This window comes from Heloderma suspectum, chromosome 5 (genome assembly GCF_057233095.1).
Source record: "Heloderma suspectum isolate Gila_16-S chromosome 5, 16-S_ref, whole genome shotgun sequence".
NCBI classification, from domain to species: domain Eukaryota; kingdom Metazoa; phylum Chordata; class Lepidosauria; order Squamata; family Helodermatidae; genus Heloderma; species Heloderma suspectum.
The window spans coordinates 202,797,902-202,822,699 of record NC_139462.1 but is presented as its reverse complement, the minus strand read 5'-3'; the positions used below and the strand labels follow the sequence as shown (position 1 = coordinate 202,822,699).

Here is a 24,798-nt window from a genome sequence, read left to right as displayed (position 1 = left end):
TACCAGCAGAGGGTGCTGTTTGTTTTGTTTTTGCACAAGTTTTCTAAACAGGACCATCAAGCTGGGGTAGTGGAAAAAGTCTGAATTTTAGCTGCAGCGCTCTTAAAGGTCTGCAACCAGGGCCAGTCCTACCATTAGGCAGAGTGAGACAACTGCATCGTGCGGCTGATACAGGTGGCAGCAGTGGCACCCCCACACCCGTTCCTCTTGGCCCCTGGGGCATTCCATTTTTTTGGAGGACAGAACTGCGTGCGCTCCGTGAACTGCTCGACACCCCCTAAGCTAGCCTGCTGCCCTTGGGCGTGGTGGAGGATGCCGGCGTTGATGTAAGATTTAATTGTGATTCCTGCTGGCCTCGCCACCTTGTCCTTTGCCTCAGGCAGCAAAATGTCTTGGGCCAGTCCTGCCCACAACCATTCTTAGCTTCCCCTAGCACCAGTTCTTGAGGTGGGGCAGAATTATAAGCCCGCTGCGGATGAAGTGCTCGACATCAATTTTTATAAATTACAAAGGCTTCTTCCCTAAACAAAGCCGATTTAGAGTACAAGGCAGGGGGTACACAACCCCCAAAGACCTTTCTTGGCATCCATCAAGGTGCCCTGCCCCTTCCACTTTTTAAAATTAAGATATATTCTTACTGGCAACTGGGCAGTGGAGGCTGGTGGCTCTGATGTCAGTGGGGTGGTGAATCTGCTCCGGGTTTCAGTCAGAAACTTGGATGGCTCCTTTAGATTTCTGGTTCTGACTGAAACATGGAGAAGATTCACTGGCCCACTGATATTGGAGCCACCAGCCTCCACTGCAACTGGGACGGCCTCAAAGGAAAGTGAGGGCCTGCAGCTGCTGCCATCCTCATTTCCCATGGATACCTCTGGGCACACGTGGGGCTCAGAGACGTTCTTAGAAAGGGATGACTGTGGGCGGCTGCAGGCCAATGCTCTCTCTCCTCTGCAGCATGCCCAGCCACCTAGGAAAAAAAGGGAACAAAGTAAAAGGGACTCCTGTCCCTTCTGTCTGGTGAGCTGGGGGGGGGGTGCTAAAGACAGCATCAGGGGGCAATGGAGAGGAGTGAGAATAAAACTGCCAAAATCATACTGCCCCTATACAAATCTATGGTGCGACCACACTTGGAATACTGTGTCCGGTTCTGGTCACCACACCTTAAAAAAGATATGAGCGCAAATTTATTAATCGCCCATCTGGCCAGTCACCCAGAGGTGGAAAAAGGGCAGAAAAGGGCAACTAAAATGATCAAGGGGCTGGAGCATCTCCCCTATGGGAGAAGGTTACAACAGCTGGGATTGTTTAGCTTGGAACAAAGGAGGGTAAGGGGAGACATGATAGAGTTGTACAAGATTATGCATGGTGTGGAGAATGTGGATAGGGAGACATTTTTCCTCCTCTCACATAATACGAGAATTCACCGGGGTCATCCCATAAAGCTGATTGGTGGGAGATTCAGGACAGATAAAAGGAAGTACTTCTTCACACAGTGCATAGTTAAACGATGGAATTCACTTCCACAAGAGCTAATGATGGCCACCAATTTGGATGGCTTGAAAAGGGGATTGGACAAATTCCTAGAGGAAAAGGCTATCAATGGTTACTAGTCCTGATGGCTATGTGCTACCTCCAGTACCAGAGGCAGTGAGCCTATGTACACCAGTTGCTGGGGAACATGGGTGGGAGGGTGCTGTTGCGCTCATGCCCTGCTTGTGGGTCCCCGGTCGACAGCTGGTTGGCCACTGTGTGAACAGAATGCTGGACTAGATGGACCCTAGTTCTGATCCAGCAGGTCTCTTATGTTCTCAGTGTCAGAGCTCAGAGCCACCTCTGCCTTGTACTCGGTCTTTGGGGCAGGTTAATTGTCCTTTGGCACGCCTCCCATGGCAGCCATGTTAAGATGCTGCCCAGGAGAGTTTCCCGAACTGCCAAAGGAGCTCATGGTCCAAAAAGGCTGCCTACTCCTACCATAAGGAGACAGTTTCACCCACCTTAAGCTCTTCACAATCCTTTCCTCTTCGTGAAGGTATTTCTGCCTTTCCTGCTCCACCAGGTGCCGCTGCCGCTGCACAGGATCTTCAAGCCTCTTTGCTCTTTCAATCACTTTGTCACTGATTTCCAGCTCTGCTTTCTTCACCATGGCCCTCAGTGTCTCCTGGTTCTGCAGCTGTTACACAAAAGGAATCAGCTTCAGTTTTCCCGGATCGACTAATGTCCTCATGTATCTGAATGCATCCTATCGCTCAGAAGTGGGTTTAGAGACAAACACTTCTGAAGCTAGATTCACTTAATACTAATACTTTCTCCCTCGAACTTTACACACAAATAAATGTTATTTTAAGGAGACTGGAGCAGGGAAAGGGGAAAGAGACCCAGTGTAGAAACCAGCCTCCCTGACCCTCCAGATGTGTTGAACTACAACTCCCATCAGTGGCTGGCTGGGAACAATGTGGCTGGGTGACTGGCCAGATGGGCAATAAACAAACAAACAAACAAACAATGGGAATTGCAGTCCAACACAATTGGAGGGCACCAAGCTGGGGAAAGTTGGGAGAAACCATGCATCTATATTCCAGCAGGACTCTGACAATCAGGATGTGCGTGGAGTTCATCACACTTCAGTGTGTCGGACAACAATTTCACACAGGGCTGGAGCCTGTATGGGCTCTTTAATGTGGCATTATCTGGCACAACTAAGCTGTCAGCAATGATTCTAGCAAGATGCAGCAGTTGCTCTTCCAGAAGACAGCACAAATGGATCATTCCGTTCTATAAGCACTTCTTAAAATTGTTTTATGGCGACTTGGAAAGAAAAAAAAAAAAGGAAAAGAGCACATTAAATTGCAGCTGTCGCCTTTTGACAGCTGGGTTGAGGTTTGAGGCAGGTGAGGCTTGAGGCAGGTTGGGCAAACCATGGAGGGAAGTCGAGATGAGCAACATCCTCATCCTCCTCATTCTTCTTATGATTAATTTATACAGCCTCATCAATGCACATGGCACTGTACAGAACTGCTGCTGTTGCTTCTGCACCAGCTTTTCTCCATCAAGTGCTCTCCAGAGGTGGCCGACTACAACTCTCATGACCCCGGCCAGCATGGCCACTTATGGGAACTGTAGTACAATACACCTGGAAGCCATCAGGTTGAGGAAGGCTGTTTCACAGAAGCACCCTGGAGAACTCCTTTAGAGTTCTGACTGAAACCTGGAGAGGATTGACTGCCCCACCGACATCGGAGCCACTGCATCCCTCTATCCTCTTTCAACAGAGTGTTTGGAGGGTGGCTTAGGAGAAGGGGCAGTAACCCATTGGGGTAATCTGCGAGGGGCTGCATGCCACCAGAGAGGGGAGCTCAAGCTAGCGGAGGGCAGGTGGGAGCCAAACATGGCTGGGCCACCTCTTTTCCTATTCCTCTTTCTGCTGCCCCTTTCTCTCCCCCCCCCTCCTTCTGTCCTCCCTTTCTCTTCCTGTCTTCCTCCTCTCCCAGCAGGCTATCAAGAGAGGGTGATTGCTCTTGCCAGTGGTCTAAACTGATTGCTGGCAGAGGGCCTTCGAAATTAGCTGACGGCTGCAGGCTGACCACTCATGCTATGGAGGAACCCCACGCGTTCGCCTTGCTGCCTCACATGCATCATCTATGCAATGGCACACAAAGGTTAAGCTCAAAATCCTGGTGCCCTGGTGTGCATACATAGGCAACACAGCTTAAGCATGTACACTAAGCGGGCTTTCAGAGGAGGCTTTTATCATGCCATCGCTCTGCCTCACTCACAGAATTTTACAGGGGAGTCCAGACGTCAGCTTCCACTCGTCACCCTGCCATGTTGTCCCAGCACCTTTTCCCTTACTACAGAAAATCCATTAAGGAAAAAAAGACGGAAGAGCTGCCCTCTGCCTTCTGATCAGGAGCGCTGGGGTCCTCCGTATGGAAGCACCACAAGTGACACAGAGGCTGCTTTTTACTGAACCTAGCAAGCAGACCAGGGTATGGGGGCTTTTACCTGGAATAATGATAGCTAGTGGCCCAGTGGCCAATTTAAAGGCTGGGCTGTTGTGGCTGCTTTCCTGGCTGGTTGGTAAGCCAAACCTGGACCAGGCCCAAGGGGCTTGCTTCTACTGAGCTGTCTCTGCACACCACTCCCAACTCCACTAGGTAACCACAACCATGATGGCCTGTTCCCTCGACCCCCCAAAGCCAGGCAGAATCATTGGCTTTGGCAGCAACGTCTGTCCAATGGGAGGAAGAGTGTGCAAGTGAATGTATCCGCGGGTAGCAATGGGAAGGGCGGCTCTCAGCACAACTGTGCCGTTGGCCCCGATGTGCCATGCGGCGGTGTGCAGGGACTGGTTCACCTTGTCTCAAAGTGGCTTAAGGAGTCTGTCCCTTTTCCACCTATGCTGGAGGAGGTGGAACTGCTTTTAAGAACATAAGAACCCTGCTGGATCAGACCAAGGGTCCATCTAGTCAGCATTCTGTTCACACAGTGGCCAATCAGCTGCCCACAGGAAACCCACAAGCAAGACAGACGCGGAACAGCTCCCTCTCACCCATGTTCCCCAGCAACTGGTGTATGTAGACAGACTGCCTCTGATACTGGAGGTAGCATATAGCCATCAGGAGTAGTAGTTACTGACAGCCTTCACCTCCATGAATCTGTCTAATCCTCTTTTAAAGCTGTCCAGGTTGGTGGCCATCACTACATTCTGTGGTTGCGACTTCCACAGTTTAACTGTGCGCTGTGTGAAGAAGTCCTTCCTTTTATCTGTCCTGAATCTCCCAGCAGTCAGCTTCACGGGATGACCCCACTGGGTTCTGGTATTATGTGAGAGGGAGAAAAACATCTCCCTGTCCACTTTCTCAATGAAACTTCAATACTTTTCTATGGCCTGTCCCCCAAATTGGTTGCACCAGAGCACATGGGGGAAGGATCCAGCTGTTTTAGGGTCTTTGGCTCCCCACTTAGCTGAGCACCTGCTGCTACTGCTTGCTGCCACCTCCCTTGGCCCCCCAGCCTTACCGCGCTGCTGCTGCTGTGCCTGGAGTGCCACCGGCGGTTCAAATAAGCTCCAGCACAGCCTTAAGATCAAGCGCAGGGGCCTAACTTGCATGAGACCTTGCCTGCCTGGATGAGTGCTTTCGTTTCTCATTACAGCCCATGGAAAGTGCTTACTGCTTTTTGAAAAGAGGCCGCGGTGGAAATCTGTGCTTTTTTTCCCAAAGAAAAGTTTTTCATATTCACATACCCTGAGCTGTGTGAATGGGGAAGTGGGCCACAGATCAGTGCAGCCTTCCCCAAGATGGTGCCCTCCAGATGCATTGGCCTGCAACTCCCATCACCCCAGCTGGCATGGCCAGTGGCTGGGAATGATAGGAGTTGGAGTCCCACACATCTGGAAGGCACCAGGCTAGGGAAGGCCGGATCAGTGGTGGTGCCAGGCTTTGTAGGCAGTTCTGGGTTCAATCCCCAGCGACTAGAGCCAAAAAGGATCTCAGGCATCAAAGGAGGAGCCCTGCCCAAGCTGCTAGAGAGCCACCAGCAGCCAGAGTGGACAATCCTGGTCTAGACAACCCAACAGTCTCACTCAGTGCAAGGAACCTAGGAAGCTGCCTTGTACTGGGCCAGACCCTTGGTCCACCTAGCCCAGTAGCGTCGACACTGACTGGTAGTGGCTCTCCAGGGTTTCAGACAGGAATATTTCTAGCCCTACCTGAAGAAGCTTGGGATTGAAACTGCGACCTTCTGCATGCCAAGCAAGGGCTCTACCACTGAGCTATGGCCCCTCCCCAAGGCAGCTACGTATGTTACAAGTTCGTAAACTAAACCAGCAAGACCAGCACATCAGTGGCATCATTTGGGCCTCATTGGTGGTAAGACCCCCCCCCCACACACACACACACCTTTTTTTTTTAACCGCCAATTTAAAACAAAGCATTGAATTTCAAATCTGGGCACATTTTTTTTAAAAGCACCTAACAATGAATTTTACTCATATGCACGAAATGCAAAATCTGTAGGATCAGGATGACTCGAGACTGGACTGATGTGGTTGGCCATCTCCCACTCCTATGACTTCTCTCCTGCACACAGTCAAAGGCAGAGCTCTGCTGCTGTACCTTGGCTTCACACATTAAAAGTGACTTCTCAAACAGGATTTTCCATGCAGCTTGGAATTTCCCTACGACTGAATTATCTAATTTCCCTGCTTTTGTTGCCAAGTGCACAATTTCATGCTCTTTTTTGTGGTGGGTGCCATTTATGCAACAATCCAAAGCGAATGCATTGCTACCAGTTTTATTATACTTCTGATACTACCTCCTTAGGGAGGCCCGCTGACGAATGCAGAGTTATCGACCTTCTCCACCAATGACAAATTGGCTAAAGGAATGTAAGGTGGGGCTTTACTCCTGCTCCATCATAACTAATCTGGTACCTCTTAAAAGATTACGTTAAAGAAACTCTTTGAAGACCAAAATATGAGGGAAACAATCCCAGAACAAAGAAGAGTAATGAACACACCATCCAGTAAGATACCTGTAGACCTTTTCCATAAATATTTACATGCTCCCTTCATTGCCGCTATGCCAAAGAACAGAATGAACTATTCTTCCTCTTGGCTATTGTTTGTGGCTTAGGTCATGGGGACCGCATGTCCTAGGAAATCAGGCTGTGATTGCAGGCACACATGCACTTTCTTGTGCACTACGGAAGAGCCAAATCACATCCATGTTGCTACTATAAATGCTCTTATTTCTGCACAAGATAAGAGGGAAACGATTAACACAGCAACTCTGCTAGTTCTTGTACAGTTTATTCCTCAGAGCAAAATAATAGCCCCCAGAGCAGAGCGTGTGGTGGCACTGCTTTCTATGGGGATCTTCCGACAGACCTTTGCATCAAATGTCTGGGCTGGAAACCCCCAGAAATGCCCTTCTTGGCCCTGCAGGATCCAAACAACATGGATGCCGTTCTGACAGTAAAACAATTAAGGCACATCTCCAAACCATCTCTGCAGCTATACAGGCTCAGCAGCAGCCATGCAAGAGCATTCCTACAAACCCATTTCGTGTTGAAAAGAGAGCGAAAGCAAGACAGAGGAAATGAGACACAGGAACCAGGCCACTGGGGAGCTCCAGGCACCAGTAACCATGATGGGATAGCAGGCAGGAAGTCCCAGGTAGCCCTTATGCTTCCTTATGCAGGGATCTGGCAGGGAAAAGCATAATTCCACTTCGTGTCGGCATAACAGGGAGCCTCCATCTCCCCACTAATGGCAGTATGGTGAAATAGAACCCCAAATATTTATTATTGTTACATTTACCTCCCACCTTTCCCCTCTTTCGCGGAACCCAAGGCGGCGTACATAATCCTCCTCCTCTCCATCTTATCCTCACAACAACCCTGTGAGGTAGGTTAGGCTGAGTGTCAGTGACTGGCCCAAAGTCACCCAGTGACCTTCATGGCCAAGTGGGGACTAGAACCCAGATCTCCTCAGTCCCAGTCCAACACTCTAACCACTACACCACACAGCCTCTCTATCTGGAGCATACCAGTTCCTTATGCTTCAGGTGAGCACCATGCGTGGTGGCAGTGGCCTTAAGGTCCTCTCCCCTGCAGAGTACCATTACAATTGGGGCAGAGGAGAGACAGGACAAATCACAGAAATGTGGAGGGAAACACCTCCTCATATCTGCAACACTGAGATGGTTCTTACCTTCAACCAGCTTTCCTCAACATGGCACCCTCCAGATGCTTTGGACTACAGCTCCCATCATCCCCAACCACCAAGGTAATGCTGGGGGTGATGGGAGTAGTCAGACACATCTGGAAGGCACCAGGTTGGGGAAGGCTGCCTTAGACAAAGAATACAAAATACTGAAGTCTATTTTCCTTCATTTAATTTGCAGATTTAGTTCTGAAGGCCGAGATTAATCCATGTGAATAGATCAATCAGCTATTACCCATGACAGCTAAATGGCACCTCCATGTACAATGGGGTGACCTGCATCTTCAAGCCCGGAGCTGATTTGGCTTGATGGGATGAGGAGGGGGGCAGGGAAGCTTTTAAATCTCTCCTATCAGTCATCCACTTATTATTTTTTAAAAACTCCAACTCAATTGGAACAATCAAGGCTGTTTAGACACAACTTTACAGTCTTTGAATTTATAGCCACTGAATTTGTCTGTTTTGATCCTCCTTTCATTCTGTAAACAAAATCTTCAAGTTGACATACAGTAAAAGATACTAAAGAGCACACAGTCTTATCTGGAAAACCATTTCCAAAGGGAAATAGTTTGTTGCAGTAAAAACAAGACTTTGGCACCCTAAAGACGAGCAGTTTTATTGGGCGACATTAAATTTCACTGTGGCTTATGCCACAGTAAGTCTTCAAAGTGCCACAAGGCTCTCCATGGCTTTAAAACAGGTATGGGCAACCTGTGGCCCTCCAGATGTTTTGGCTTACAACTCCCATCAGTCCGAGCCAGCGTAGCCAATGCTGATGGAAGTTGCAAGCCAAAACATCTAGAAGGCCACAAGTTGCCTACCCCGGCTTTAAAAGGAGGGGGGAAGGTTCCCGTCACCGGTTCCTCTCCTTCCCCAAGCATAAAGATGCAATAATACCTGTAGTTGTCTCATCTGGTGCAGCTGGAGGCGGAGATCCGACACATTGCGTTTTATGTCGAAGAGGCTGACTTGCATGGCCGTGGAGCCCACTGGTGCAGAGGGACTGATGCTCAGAGTGGCAGCCTCAATGGCTGCTAATGAATTCTTCCCACTAGATACATGAGCAGTTCCTGAAAACAAACGGCAGCAAATGATTTAATTAAGAGTGAAGGTTCAGCCACCTTCTTTCTCTCTCTCCTGTTGCAATCATAAAAGCATTAGAGCTCCTACGGATCGCTTAATTTACTTGACGGTGTGAAAACAATATCACAAATTGTTCCATCATATCTTAGACTGCCTCCCCCTCAATTCAATAGTTGGTTGATGTGATGATAAAGAATTGAACAGCGTTAGTGACTACAGAGAGACAGCAATAATCAAGAGATAACTGCAGTTTATCAAGTTCAAAATGGATTGTTAAACAAGATCGGGGTATTCCTTTATGCTCAGATAATTGATGGAACTTGATGGTTGTCAGCTCAGTCCACAGCACTCAAGTACCGATGTATCCAATATCACTAATAAATGAGCCTGCATCCCCTTGTTTGGAATATGGTACCAGCAGACAGGAATACATACGGAAAGATATCCAGCTGGTTCAAGTGACTGAGTCATTCTTCTCTCTGCAGGTGGCAATCACTTGTCTCCTGTGCCACCCAATAATACAAGCTAGTTCCTTCCTGTCACCACATAGGGTTAGCATCGCTTCTAATGTAAGATTTTACAGATTCAGGTGCACAGAAAGTGGGGTGGGAGCAGTGGTGTGTAGTGGTTAGAGCAGCCTTCCCGAACCTGTCACTTTCCAGATGTATTGGGCTACAACTCCCATAATCCCCAGCCAGCATCAGCCCAGTGAGTTAATGGCCAAATGCAGATATAAACACAGGTCTGATTTGTCCTAGGACAACTTTGCCCAATGGTCATGCTGGTGGATGCCAGGATTGGGCCCAGGCTCTCTGTAGAGTCTGAATATTCCAAAGATTCAGATTCAGAGGCAGGACTAGGAGAAAAACAGTGAGGACAGAGGGTGGGGCAGGAAATTCACCAAGACTTTACAGGAGCCAGTGAAGAACCTTTCCAGGGGTGTATCAATCAGGAGGGCCAGGGACAGATGCCGCCTTCCCCTCCCCCCATGGGAAATCAGCTTCCTACAGAGAAGGGGCATGACTTGGCAGATGCAAGAATCTGCTGTTGATCCAAGAGGGAGGACCTTATGAGAAGAGTCAGACATTCTGCCAGGTTGGCCCCCCACCAGAGACAAGGGAGGGGGACCCACCCTGGAGAGGCTTAGAAAGCAGTTTGGGGTCTGTGTAGTAGCCTATCGTTAGTTTAGTGGCAACTCTCTTACCCTGCTGAGGTCTTCCCTATTAGAAAGCTCAGGATTAGCTCATTCATCCCTTGGGCTGCCTTTGGGCTTCTATTGAGTTTGTATTGTTTGAATGGCTTGCTGTTGGCATAATAAAGTAGTACTGACTCGGTCAGTTGGTCTCAGCCTGTTGATTGCACAGTGGGAGGGCTCATAGTTCTGACAGCAGAGGATGACAGGAGTTGTAGTCCAACATATCTGGAGGGTACCAAATTGGGGATGGCTGAGTTAGAGTGGTGGATGAAGACCATGCTCACATTCCTGCTCAGCCAGGAAGCTCACTAGGCAATTTTGGTTTAGTCTCTCTTTCTCTCAGCCTGATCTACTTCAGCGGTTGTTGGAAGGATAATTGAGTAGACGGGTGGGTTGGGAAAGAACCACGCTGCTGTCTTTAACTCCCTGGAAGAATGTAATAAATACTGACATCATCTCAACAGCTATCCCCATTATGGAGAATTCCCTTGGTGTTCCTGAACACGTGACTTGGAGGGCAAATCCATACCATGCAGCTAGCACACCGTGAACGTGGGTGGAATTGTTCATGCAGAGGTCAGTGTGTGGGCTAGAGTAGCCATGCTATTGCTTTAGCACAGTGTTTACTATTTTGTTATTTGTGGGAACAGCAAGGAACTAGACAGTAACTATTTTTAACTGGCAAATACAAATATAAAGAGACAATCAAAAACATTAGAATTAATCTCAACTCCAACTTCATCAATGACATTGGACCTGGATAAGCTTTCCAGTAATCTTGATTTTGCCAAAACAGTTCAGAAAAAAGTCAGTTTTTTTGTCTTGAATCAAGAACTATCCACTTTAGGAGAGTAAAGGAGCTGGAAAGTTTAACGTACAGAAAAGAAAGACACAGTGGTTGAAATTGTTTAGAATCACACTCAGAAATATCCACTAAGCTACACCAAAAAGACATCCCAGAGACCAGCTTTGTTTAAATCCACCATTTGTTGCACGTCTGCACTCACACACACATCTATGTTTCTGAGTGTCAATGAATACATAATTTGCTCTGAAATGAAGTGCCATTCTATCCTGCAGCCTTCTCCAGCTTGACACCCTCCAGCTGTGTTAGACTACAACTCCCAGCATGCCCCAGCAAGCATGACTGGCTTGGGCATGCTGGGAGTTGTAGTTCAACACAACTGAAGGGCACCAGGTTGAGGAAAGCTGTGTTACTGACCTTCAGGAGAAAGCCTCTCTCCCTCAACTATCTTTCTTTCATAGGCCATATACCAACTGCGGCTGTTTCCCCTTTTTGATTTTCAAGTCAAGTAGCGTTTTCACAGGGGCAGAAACAGCCCTTAGTCATTAGAGTGTTGCCTTTTTATTCTGTTGATTGGCATGGTCTCCCCTTATCTGTTGCTCCATTTTCTTTTTCATCTAATTACTGGGTCAACTTCTTCCTAGATGAATCACATGGGCTATCCCAGCCAATCAGGGATCATGTAACAAGTGAAATGACACTGCAAATCGGATTTGGCTACATGCTGCCCTCACAAACAAAACCACTTCTGGAAACATTGTTCTCACCCTGAATAGGCAAACTCTTTCAATTCCTTTCGAAGCAGCTACTAAAAGGAAGGGAGCATTTTTTGATGCTCCCACAAATATTCATGCAAAGCACACCTCCTTTTTTGCTCAGCTCTACTGCTGACATAATGCTTGGTTGTAGTTTGCTGTGTCCCTTAACCATGGCTTGGCCATAGTTATCCATGGTATGGCAATGCCCCCACTTGACTACTGCAATGCATTATATGTGGGGCTGCCTCAGAAGACTTCTTGGGAGCTTCAGTTAATTCAGAACACAGCGCTAGGCTACTAACTGGGACTGGCCTTCACTGGAGCTCTATGCAGGCATTAGCCTGCACTACGCGCAGGGCTAAATCGTGCGTGTGTGTGTGTGTGTGTGTGTGTGTGAGAATGAGCAGCCTGTCCCTGAGCTAAACCTAAAAAGTGGCAAACCTAGTACCAAGAGCTTCCCATCTTCAAAACTCAGTTCCCTGCCCCTCATCCATTCCCCATCATCAGCTATGAGACAGAATTGTGGGTTGCATGTGGGTGGTTGCAATGGGATAACCTTAAACCCAGTTGCAATGGTCTGAGACCCTTCTTGACTGATTAAGTTGTGCCTCCATTTTGGAATCTGGGCGCAAGGCTTTGCGATGTCCTCCAATGACAGAAAAACCTAAACATAGCACAGAATGGTGATAAACAGGTTTGTTTTTTATGGCCTCACGCTGCAGTTGTCTTGAAATTTTAACGTCAATGAGATCACTGATGGGCTGGATACCAACCACACACACAATACCCCGCATTGTCTGCCTGTTGCACAGCTGATGAGCTTTGGAAGGAGTTTCCCATTCAGAAAGGGGAAATGAGGGCAGGGGGAACATCCTGGCCTGTTTCTCTGTGGCAAGTCATATGTTTCCCTCTGGCATTTGCTCGGGACTTAGTTTTCAAGGGTATAAAAAGAACAGGCATCATCTTCCCGGGGGAGGAAAAAAGAAAACAGGCCGTCTGGCAGATGCTCATTCCTTCATTGCCTACCACACCCACCCCTCTCTGCCTTCCTCCTAAAACATCTGACCCTAGGCAGCCCTGGATTTAGAGACAGCACCACAGGAAAAGAACAGCCTGAGCACAGGGCTGGGAATATAGTCATCATACCAAGCCACAAAGTTGCACTGACTGCAGAATTCAATGCCTGCACGTAACACCAGAGTTAAGCCAATTCCTTTCATGCTCTTGCAGGTAGCTTTCTGGAGGAAAGATGGTCAAATCCCAGGTCTACAGCTAGTGAGTACATGCCTCATGTTGGCACATGGAACTTCTGCAACTGTCTTTCTGGGAAGTGCCCCTCTGCAGAAAACCCCCCTGTAGCACACTGTCAACAAGAAATGACGTATTTTCTTAAATGCTTCAAGAAATTCCATTCCCCGCAGATCTGGAAAAGCAACCCTATGACCCCTCAAAAAGCAAAAAGACAGGAAGGCTGTGGGTTTCCTGTTTACTGCTGTACATGCTCATACGCTGCACCCCTTTCCATCCCAGGGTAGATCTGCACCAGCTGTTTTTTCATGAGATCTGACACTGAAAATGCCACATGGAAGAGATGGTGTCATGTGCACCTCATCCTAGGCTCTGTTATTGATCAGCATGAATAAAAGCAGGAAAGGAGAGCACTAAATTGGGGTGATGTCAGCACCTCATTAAAGAGGTACAACTCTCCCCCTGACTTTTCTGGATAAATGTGTTTTATGTCCCTTTTCTTGGCCGCAGTTCTGCTCGTGACCCTTCGTTATCGGAACGTTCTTCTGAAAAGTTGCAAGCCGATTTTGCACGGATAGGGTAAAAATCTCACCCAGAGCCAGCGTCAAGGACCAGCATGGTTGGGCACCTGCTGAGGACCCACACCCCAGCAGGGGCCCACTGACCAGAGCCCCCTGGACTTGCTCCTCCTCTACACCATCGCAGCCCGGTTGTTCAGCTCACTCAGGCCCAGGCATTGTTGGTGAAGAGGAGGAAGAGCAGTGGATACCTCTGCCTGCTTGCCCACTGGCTCTCTGCCTACCAAGCAAGCACGTGGTAGCAATGACGGAGAAGCAAGAGCAGCTGGTGACAATGGTGAGAAGACAGACTCACTGAGGAAGGGGGCCCATGGAGGGGGCCTTGCCCGGGGACCCTTAAAAACGTGGAGCCAGCACTGGTGGCCCCTGTCATCTGGGACACCCTCCCCTCCACGGTTTGGGAGGCAGAAAATGTGGTGTGTCTTAAAAGCCTCCTGAGAATGTGTTTGTTTACATGAGCTTTCCCCGGCTTGTAGTTGACTACCGTGCTGCTGCTTCGCGTTGCTCCCTCTTTTTAACATTTCTTTTGATCTTACATCTGTCGTCGAAGGTTGAAATGTCTTCATGTCGTATTATATATGTAATATTTAAATTTGATTTTTAATTTTTGTAAGTAAACTGCGTAGAGATTCTACTACATTAAGCGGTACACAAGCACTACTCATGAATCATAAAACAAACAAACAAATAAATAAAATGAGGGTCACTTCCCACAGGAACCAGATTGTGTCCTTGGCTATCAAGCAAAAAGGTTCTGGCCTAGATCCTTCCTAATTTGCTGGCTTTCCATGTTCACGGAGGTTTTTCTATATCTGGGGGAGCATTCCTACACGCAACACTCCGCACATACTTGCATTCTGAAGTGGCACAGCCAAGCCAAGGCCACAGCATGTGATTATTCTTTCATTAGATCTAAGCGGCACCATGTCCCAATATGTTGTCAAGTGCTCCTCACTTCTCTGAGTAGAGAGAGGTCCGAAGCAGATCATCAGGGTTTAAGGGCGCGATCCTGGGCATGTTTAGACAAAAAAAAAGGCCTACAACTTCCAACATGCCCCAGCCACAATGGGAAGTTGTAGGATTTTTTTCTGTCTAAACATGCATAGGATTGTGCCTTAAGTTTCCTTGGGTGGGAGCACATCAGCACTGGAAACTTACAGTCTCTTTGTATTATCTGCTTATTTACAAACATACACGAAGAGCCTTGTATGTAAGCAGACTCCCCCAAAACAGCCTGCATAATTGCTAATCATGCTTCAGATTTCAAAAGAGCATCAGCACCCCAAGGATGCTTCAGTTTTAGTAAACTCCAGTGAAACATCTTTCTTCTCTCTCCCTCTCTCTCCAAATTCAAACTGCAAAAATGCCTTCCAGCTGTTTCTCTGTCCTGTGCTCAAACTCTGATGGGTGGTACATCTCAGTGGATAAGGCTCCCCATTTTGGGGATAAGGTTCAGCACCTTGGATAATACCTTTAGAGTTTTGGCTGCTAAAACCCTGAATGGAATCACAGCCCCTCCAGAACTGGAGTCACCAGCTGCCATTGGTACATCTTAAAGGCTACCGCCATCAAGAAACATTCAGACCTTTTGCGTTAAGTACCTGACCTCCCTTCAAGCCAAAGGCACATTTCCACACTTACCAATATAGGGAACTCATTACACCATACTACAAAAAAGTCTTACCTGACTTCTCAGTGTTGCTTTTACTGGAGACAGTTTTCACCATCTTCTCACTAAATGGAACAAAAAAAAGGGGGGGGGGAATTATGCAGGTCTGTTGTCAGTTAAGTCAACTAGCAATAAATCATCAAGGGGTTTGCTTATAATCACAGTCTAAATTACACTACAAGACCTCATCTAGAAAACAGACTGCATTTTAATTTAATTAACTGGCAGGTTCTAGGATCTCACTTTGACAGATAGGTTTAAACAATAATAGATGGCCATCACAAAATATAGACATTTGACCACATGACTAATTATAATGCCAGCAAGAAGAATATGGTTAAATCTCCGTGTGTTGTGCGCAGTGTTCTCCTTGCTCAACTCAACTTTCAACCCTTTAAAAAACCCTGAAAAATGAAAAAATCTGGTTGCCAATTACTTTGCTCTTCTGAGCACAAATCCTGACCCAAGTGAAATCAATGACAAGAATTCCCAGTGACATCCACGGGGTCAGGATTCTGCCCTAAGAGTTCCTGGGATATTTTCCCCCTGTGGTGATCCATGAAATGATTACAGAGAAACAGATTTAATGAATTCTTTTTTTACCTAGAAGCATCTTTGCTATTACTTGTATTTGGCCCTTTTAAAAGCGCAGTCTGAACAAGACCAGTTAAGCTGGCAATCTGTTTCTCCATGGCTTGCATCCTCTCTCTGTAAGACAAGAGAATCGTTTGTTAAAGCCAAATGTATTTACTTTAAAGACTTGATTGTTCTAGGTGAATGAGGATTACAGGATATGAAAGGTATCTCCAGGCATCCATTTCCATGCACCTGGTGACCAAAGACCAACCACATCCTTTTTTAGAAACCAAAGTGCAATATGACTATAACCACTAGGAATTACACCAGACAAAGCTGCCTCTTTATGATCTCTACCTGCCTGCCCATGATCTAAGGCAGGGCTGTTGAACCTCTTTCCGCCTGAGGGCCAAATTCAAATTCAGAGAAGTTCTTGGGGGCCGCATTGCAGTGGCAGGTGGGGCCAAAGGTAAAAGGGGGCGGGGCCAAAAGTAGGAAAAAACCTTGGAGTTTCAAGCTCTTACTGGCAGTAACTGCGCCTTAGGATAAGCATTCCAACCTTACAGGGGTGTGTGGGGACATAGAAAAGCCAGGAAACCACCGAGTGGTTGGGGGAAAGAGAGTGAGGCCAGGGAAAAGGGGTGTGTGTGGGGGATTGCTACCCCACACTGGCCAGATTTACCCCACTGGCCTAAAGGTCAACACTCCTGAACTAAATCTTCCTCTCTGTTCCTTCCTGTGTTCTGATAATCTCTTCTGTAGCGCCTTCCATTCTTCAGATCTTCTCTTTCTTCCAATGTTACAGCCTCACCATATTTCTTAAGCTTCTGCACTGCCTATCTGAGGCTCTCCACATCAACTTCAAATTTATAACGCTCTCCATTTCTTTGTCCTCTTCTCCCACGTCACCTGAACTCCTGTCTTCCAGTCCAAGCAAGCTAACAAATAATCTTAACTAGAAATGTGGAGGCTTGGGGGAAAAAAAATGGGGTAGGGAAGGGAACCAGAAAAAATTTGGAAAAAATACCCCACCCCACCTCAATTTCCAAAAATCCCTGGAAAACACAAGAAAAACATTTTGTTTTGGTTTTTAAACCCATGTGTTCTTTTCCATTTTTTCTGGAGTTTCCCCAGGACTTCATGTCTCTAATCTTAACACCAATAGGTCAGAGCAGGTCAGGGGATATCCCCCCAACCCCCGATCTCTGGTCCAGGTCTGTTTGCGGCTTCAAACTAGGAGTCTCTGGCTTTGTTGAAATTGCTCTAGTCTTGCCGGGCTTTCTTCTCAACTTAACAGTGGCCCAGTCTGATAAACAGCTTCTGCTCAAGCTAATTCCTGGTCCTTCTGCAAGTCTTACACCAAAACCATTTCCTAGATGACCGAAGCCTCATCCTGCCTTCACCTCCATCACCACTTGACTCCTACTTATGCCATTTTTGCTCTCAGTCTCTGAACTCTCACCCCTTTGGTTACCCTTTTACATTTATTTGAGTTGGTGATGGCTATCAGGATCTGCTTTAACATTAATCACCTTTGACGCAGGTGTTTAAACAAACCCTACCGTGAGAAAGTGACCCCTCCGATTGCATGGGCAACTTGTACCATTCTGGATGTATTTATAGAGTGTGCTTATCCTGTGGCTTAAAATGCTATGCTTGATTGCGCAGCAAACGTGTATTGCAGAACAAAATATCATACTATGAAATGAGCACTGAAACCATGTGCTTTATTTCTTGGGAGGGAGAGCAGGGGAGGGGGACTGCTCAAGCAGCAGCTACAGTAGGCACTGTTATGCGAAGTAAACTGTGCTCCTTTACTTGTTCCTGGGTGCTTGAAATGGCCTTTTCTCTTGTGTGGCAGTCTCGGGATATACCACCTGAAGCCAAAGCGCACGTTACCTTAAAGATGTACCTACTAGCTACGCCTGTGTTTTTTTTCTTTTTTACACTAGAGCAGGGATGCTGAATTTCAGGCCTGCCAGCCAGATCTAACCCAGCTAGGGTCCCAATCTGGCCATCCAGGATTTGCCAGATGGTCCCATCCCCCTTTCCCTCGACAGATGAATGTTTGGTGGTTTCCCATTTTCCCCATGTTCTCCCCTCCGTTCTAAAAGGTTAAATTGCCTCTCCTAAGGCTTAGTTACCAGAGGTAAGAGATTTCAGCTAAAATATGTGCATATTCTGAGCCCTGCCTTTTTTGGCATTGGCCCCACCCAACACTGGAATATGCTTCCCCCATATCCCTGGGTAGCTTCTCTGATATTGAATTTGGCCCTCAGCTGAAAGAGGTTCAAAATCTACCTCTAAGGTAAGTGCAGGCTCCAAACCAGATTGGAACCCTAGCATATGGAGTAGAGGGCCTTTAATTCTTCCCCTGCTGCAATGCCAATCTGGATCACCCCCCCCCCATGGCTCCACTTTGTATTACTAAATAGTGATCCATTTCCTTGAAGCAGTGGTCCATTTACTAGCTATATCTTTAACACAACGTGTGCTTTTGTGCGAATATGCTGTCAGCTCCATTGGCTGCCAGTTATTTTCTGAGCACATGAAGCTGCCTTATGCCACGTAAGTCTATCTAGCCTAGCACTGTTGACTCAGACTGCCAGCAGCTCTGCAAGTCACAAGCAGAGAAAGAGATTTGCCCCCCAGAAATTTTTAACTGGAGATGCCAAGGCCTGAACTTCAGAGCTAGTGTGGTGTAGTTGTCAGAGTGTTGGATGAGGGCCGGGGAGACCCTGGTTCAAATCCCCACTCATCCACAAAGCTCACTGGCTGACTTTGAACTGGGGCTGTTCACACAACACACTAACCCACAATCAGTGGTTGACTGTGGGTTGTTTCGTGAACCGTGAGTTAGCGTGTTGTCTGAGCCCAGGACATTTTCTGCGGGGTGGCTTGTTAACCATGCAGTGTGGCTTATTTTTCTCAAACAAGCCACCTTGAGAATCCATGGTTTGTTGTTGGGTTGTTCAAGGTGGTTAACAAGCTACTCTGCAGAAAGTGACCTGGATTCAGACAACACGCTAACCCACACTTCAACAAACCATCCATGGTTCAATAACAACCCACACTCAACCCCTGAATGTGGATTAGCATGTTGTGTGTACCCAGTCCTCATGTCTAGGCCTAGCCTATCTCACAGGGTTGCTGTGAGGACAAAATGGGAGGGAGAACTTTGAGTTCCTTGGAGAAAAAATTGGATACAAACAGAATGAATGAATAGGATCTTCTGCATGCCACCTCCCTTGAATGCAGAAAGCTAAACCTTTGGAATATGTCTAAGCTGTCGCTGTTTACTGGTGGCTCTCCAGGGTCTTCCATGGGGGTCTTTTCCAGCTCTGCTTCCTCAGACCCTCTTAAATGGGGATGCTAGGGACTGAACGTGGAACTTTCCATATGCAAGGCTCACATCTTCCCTAAGCTGGCGCCACCAGATGGTATGGACAACAACTCCCATAATTGGCAACCATTGCCTATGCTGCCTGGGGATGATGGGAGTTGTAGTCCAAAATCATCTGGAAGGCATCGACTTGGAGAAGACAGCTAATCATGGGCTCCCCCTCCCCACCCTTGTCTGAACCAATTCAGGGTGCTGATCTTGACCCTCCTTGGCCGGGGCGGTGTATCAGTGAAAGCGCCTGCTTTGATAGCCATGCATGATGTCCATCTAACTGAGAACTGAGATTCTGGGAGGGCTAGGAGCAGAGGCCCACCTTAATCCAAACTCTCCTAATTTGTAGGGAAAGGGTGGAAACCCTTCTTGACTTGCTTCTGCTCAAGCCAAACCAGCAGGAACGCTGTTTAAGAGTTCAAAAGGACAGTCCCCTCTTCCAATTGCCTTCCAAGAACCCTGGAGTTGGCGAGGGTGGTAGAGAGGAGCAAAGTAGCAATTCCACGCCCTTGCTCAAGGAGGCTTCTGCCAACACTGTTAGGCATACACTCATCAAGAGAGGCACAGTGCCCTACCAAAGCAGAGTAAATCTTGGAAACTTTTCCAGATTTTCTGGGCAGACTTATTCTGTTCCAAGACTCTCTTCCTTTGCCGATTGTTACTGAAAATGTGCCTGGCAGCCTTCCTGAGCCGCTTGTCTTGAAGAGGCACAACAGATACAAGCCAGTGTCCCCTCGGAGCCCAATAACCGAGTACTCGGATGCTTCCTGTTGTATTGCCCGATTTCTTTCCTTTGAGGCTTGGTATGAAGCAAGCCTTTTCCTGACTTCTAACCAGCCAGGGGTCATTCAGAACAGGACATTACACACTGCTAAATTGTTCTCCATCTCTCTCTTTGAAATTATCTGAGCTCTGTGCTTGTGTGTTCTTTCCCTTTCCCAGAGGCATCTTTTCCATGTGCATTAAAGAGAACCACGTCATGCCTGCTGCAGGCAGAAACTAGAATGTCAGTCATAAAATCCTCCCTTCCAGTTTGCCTGCTTCGTCAGCTGGTGTGTGCATAGATTAGACAAATGAATGTATCCTGGAGAGCGTCAGCAATTTGGAGGGCTGGCATCCCCTCATATGCATTATTAAGAAGCTTCCCCGTTTATTTTATACTAGACTAAAAATTAAAGTCAAAGTCTGTAGCATACACAGAGAGAGAGACTATAGCTCAGGGATAAAGGAACGTATTTTGGAAGCAGAAGTTCACATCAGAGACAAAGCAGAGTTTGGGCATGAGGGGAGGGCAGTTCAGAACTGACTTCCCCAGTTTAGAAAAGTGGGACAAGTTGAACCAAACACCCCTCTGAAATTCACCTCAGCTCATCATAAATTCTGCTTGGAGTCATCCTCCTGTATCACGTTTTTTTCTCCCTCCTCCTACCCCACACTCACCCTGCAAGGGGATCCCAATTTCAGTCTCTGGCATTTCATGTTTAAATATTTTTCTTAGTGTGTGACCCAGAAAATGAGGAAAAGAACTGTGCAATCAAATTCAAAATTGTCAGAAATACCTGCTATTATTTCAGATAAAGAATTGTTGTTTTCTATCTTATATCTACTTTCCAGGGCCGGCCCGCAAGAGTTTGTTGCCTGAAGTGGAGCAGCAACTGGCACCCCCAAAACCCAATGAACTGAAGGTGCATAGTACCCAAAGCCTGCCAAGTTACTTTGACACCTGAGGCAGAAAACCCCACAGTTGCCCCCCACCCTCGCTGGCAATGAAAATTCAACAATAATAAATTAAATAACCAACAATTTGCTGCCCTTTCACAACATCCAAAATCTGCTGTCTGAGGCAGCCTCCTCACTCTGCCTAATAGTAGAGCTGGCCCTGCTAATTTCTGTGGAAGAGAGTGAGACCCCCGTTTCACACACATCTCCATTTTCTCTATTGTCCACAGGAAATCCAAAGAAAGGATAATTTCTTTGGCTTTCCTGTGGACTGGGCAATTAATACATTTAATAAATAAAAATAATAATAAATAATAAATAATTGTTGGGGGTTCCTCTCCAAGATGGTGCTTCCACATCTGTGCCAAGGAAATCTCAGGAGGGCTGTCTTCTGGGACCTAGTGAGTGGCCTGAGAATATCAAATAATGTAGCTTTGCTGAAGCTCACGTAGTGTGGACCTGGTCAGCAATCAGGATTAGGGATATGGGAGAATTTCATTTGGTCCACATGCTTAACTGAACTGAACTGTTCACACTTCCCAGATTAATCAGCGGATCAGAGCACAGCTATACCTCAGACTGCGCACTTCCAAAAGTGGTGCAGTGCAGTTCTTGGCTCCAAAATTGTGTGCAAAAATGTGTATGTTAGAGGAAATTGCATATAACAATAAATGCATTTTTTGTGCATTTAAAAATAATAATAACAGCAACAGACTGATATGGAAATTGGATGGAACGGACTTATAACTGAACACAAGCAAAACTGACATGAATCAGAAGCACACTTATTCATCCAGTCCTAATCTGGATGGAAACCAATGAGAGCTCCAGGTAAGAGCAGGATATACATATAAAAGGAGGTCTGACTTTTGTGGCCCCATCCAGAGTTGCTAATAATCACAGAGATGCAGTCTAGCCTCCCTCTAAAGTAGGGGAAATATACTGGCAGGGCGGACAGGAATGCTGATTTTGTAAATAGTAATAACGACTACAGTAATGTATGTTTTTATCTTACTCTTCAAACCTGTGCATGAAAAAAACCATACACATAATGCCCTGGTTCCAATATAATGCTAAATTATGGTTTAGCATAGAGAAACACGCCAGCACAAGGCTTGGGCTTGTATGCATCCCCCTGTCCTCTTGCACAATCATGAAAGTGAAGATCAAAAGCTTCCACTTTCTGTTTAGAATCAGCCACAGTTACTCATGTTGTCCAAACTCTGGGAGCTGTGTTTTGTTGTAATTACAATTAGATAACAAACCAGGTCACCAAACCATGAACTGGAGAGGAGGAAGATTATGTATGACGTCTTGGGTTCCTTAAGCAAGGCAAAGGTGGGATATAAATATAAGAACTAACTAACTAAATAAATAAAATGATCCAATCCTGGTTTGTTTTCACGAAGCACAGTTCCCCAATTTCAAACATATTTCATTGTGAACTCTTAGAAGAGAAACAGACAAGAGGAAGCCCTATATAATGTATTTATTGTTGATCAGTACCATTTCAGTTGGCAGCAGGGTGGGTATCAGATATTTCAATGATCCCAAACACAATGTGCTATATACAGGAGTAGCCAACGTGCTGCTTATGTGTATGGAGTATTTTATCTGGGGCAGGAAACATTCACACACTGCTGGCTGAAATGGTACACACCACCAACTGATGCGTCACATGAGGCATCTGCTTGTCGGGCTCAGTTCTTAGCCTTGAAGGGGCTGACAACCTGTGGAAAAGCTACAATTAGCATCACAGCATGGGAACACTTTGCTTTTGCTACATTAAACCATTACCAACCCAACTGCATTTATGTTTTATGAAATTAGAGTTAAGACTTCAGACATTTTATAAATGTTTCCTAGGTTGGGCAAGAGACAGTTCTGTGGAAATGGTTTTTGACACTCCAAAGAATCTTTTTAAATGCCCCCCCCTAGCCACAGAAAGTCTTTCTTCTCTTTTTTTTTAAGTGAGTTCATAAGGAAGGTGGCTGTAATTTTACTAATGCACCCAGTGTTGTATTTGATCCACAAGTTTTTCTATTTAGAAGCACCATTATGGAAATGTTCTATTTATCATCATCAATAAGAACAAACCACTCATAGTCCTAAAGTGAGCATTTATCAGGCTTACTTAAAGGCTCTTCAGCAGCTTAAAAAGTAATAGTGGATGCAACTTCTGGGACCTACGGCTGCAGGATTTGGTAAGGAATGTGGCAGGGCTGGTGGAGGAGGCAAGGAGGGAAGTCCAATGGAGAAGTAAGCAATTATCATGGCTGTTTCTAGATGAAGCACATGATTTGTTTACAGCCCCCAAACAGTTCTTTCTATCCCATATAAAGTCATTAATGGCACTATAATTTCCTAACACATCATTAGAAGTCTGGAATTAGCTACTAGGCAAGGACAGTCTCCCAGATAGTCAAAGTGGGACCCAATCAGATCAGGCATTAATTCCCTGCTGGTCAGAAGTGGAAACTGCAGGTATTTCAAGCCTGGACCCTATCACCACAATCCAGAATTCTCTGTGTCCAGAGAATCAGGTGATACCTTACAGCCAATCCCAGACAATTGCCTGCTATAAAGCTCCCAGATCTGCTCCTCTCCCACAGTCTGGGCAACCTAAGGGAAGTCACCGTTTGTGCCTCAGACTATCTAATCACTTCTCTGTTTTCTCATGTGCCTCAGGTACCACCTGGGAAAGACCATAGTTCGGTGGTAGAGCACAGGCTTTGAATACTTGCCACTTCTTTTATCTGACAGAAATAAAAGGCAAAAGAAAGAATAAACCAAAGAAAGCTAAAAAGAAAGAAAAAATGGGTTTGAAGTAAAGTACCTGAAGCATGCTAGCTTTTTACTAATATACCAAGTAGTCAGAATCATTTCTTTTCTGTTGAGAAGCCCAAGTGTGCCTCACACTTCAGTGATTCTTACTTTCACTACATATAGTGTGCAAAAGAAGCATTATTTCTACAACCTCCCACCCCACACACAAACCAGTCAGGTGTAACAGACACTTGAAAGAGATGGGTGTTACTGTAACTCCTTTTTTCTTCAAGGGTTGAATCAAATAGTTTCTTAAACTTTGCAAACTCAACAAATTCTTTCTGTCCTCACATAAAGTTATTTAGACAGGCATTGTATTGATCAGACCAGCTCCATAACAAAATGGAATTCTAGTCTGTGCTCAGGATCCAGGTGCGCACATAATTCAAAACGCAGGAGGGACTGTTCAGACCCGTGGATCGCAAACTACTTAAACGGATAAGCCAATAACTTTTTCCACAGTTGTAAATCCCCATTCAATATTGAAGTTACGGAATGTCATAACTCTTTCCTTATGAGTGGACGATGACAACGACGTCAACAACAACAACAACACATTGCAGGATGGCGGGATCCCTATTCAGGATTCCAGCCATTCCATTCCCTCTCCCCCGCTCCCTTATTTTCCCATCTCCCCCCACAGCCACTGAACATGCTCAATCCTCATTGGCCTGTTCTGGGGTCTTCCCCCAAGGACTCCACCATTTAAAATATTTTTTTTTATATCAAGCCTACTGATACCTCTCTCTTGTGTGTGGCACTGTTTTGGCTACGTGAGGAAGGACACTTACATCCTGAAGATGGGAATAGGGGGAAATGATTATTACTAATAACACTTTTATCTTGCCCTTCCTACTTGTGATAGTATATGAAAGAAAATGAATACATAACAGCCTGGTTATGCTTAATTATGGTTTATTGTACAGGAGCAAGCATGTATGAGCCTAGGGCTCACTTGCTTTCCCGTCCCCTCTCTTCCTCCTTCATGTGCATGAGTAGGAGATCAAAAGCTTCTGCAAAAAAAGAAAAGAAGAAGAAAAGAACAAGCATTTGCTTTGTTTTTTAGAACCGTTCCCTGTGATGTCCAAACTGGGGAACTGGTTTGTTCCAAAAATGGTTAGTTAAAAAAACAATCTAGGATATCAAACCACGGTTTGGTTCCTGCTGGCTTTAACTAACCACTGTTCCCAGAGTCCAGTTGCCAAAGGGAACTGTGGTTAG

The 24,798-nt window shown here is 46.3% G+C and overlaps 1 protein-coding gene across 2 annotated transcripts in view; it reads right to left on the bottom strand.

Annotated features, from left to right (window-relative positions):
- KIAA1217 (KIAA1217 ortholog) overlaps positions 1-24,798 on the bottom strand; it is a 538,230-nt gene that overhangs the window by 24,751 nt on the left and 488,681 nt on the right. Inside the window, exons 8-11 of one of the 2 annotated variants that reach the window (XM_084859061.1) lie at positions 15,666-15,770; positions 15,078-15,127; positions 8,624-8,796; positions 1,995-2,170 (exon numbers count right to left, since the gene is read on the bottom strand). In XM_084859061.1, the coding sequence (XP_084715187.1) occupies positions 1,995-2,170; positions 8,624-8,796; positions 15,078-15,127; positions 15,666-15,770 (504 nt within the window). The remainder of the gene's footprint in view (positions 1-1,994; positions 2,171-8,623; positions 8,797-15,077; positions 15,128-15,665; positions 15,771-24,798) is intronic. The other variant, XM_084859062.1, reaches the window with a different exon arrangement.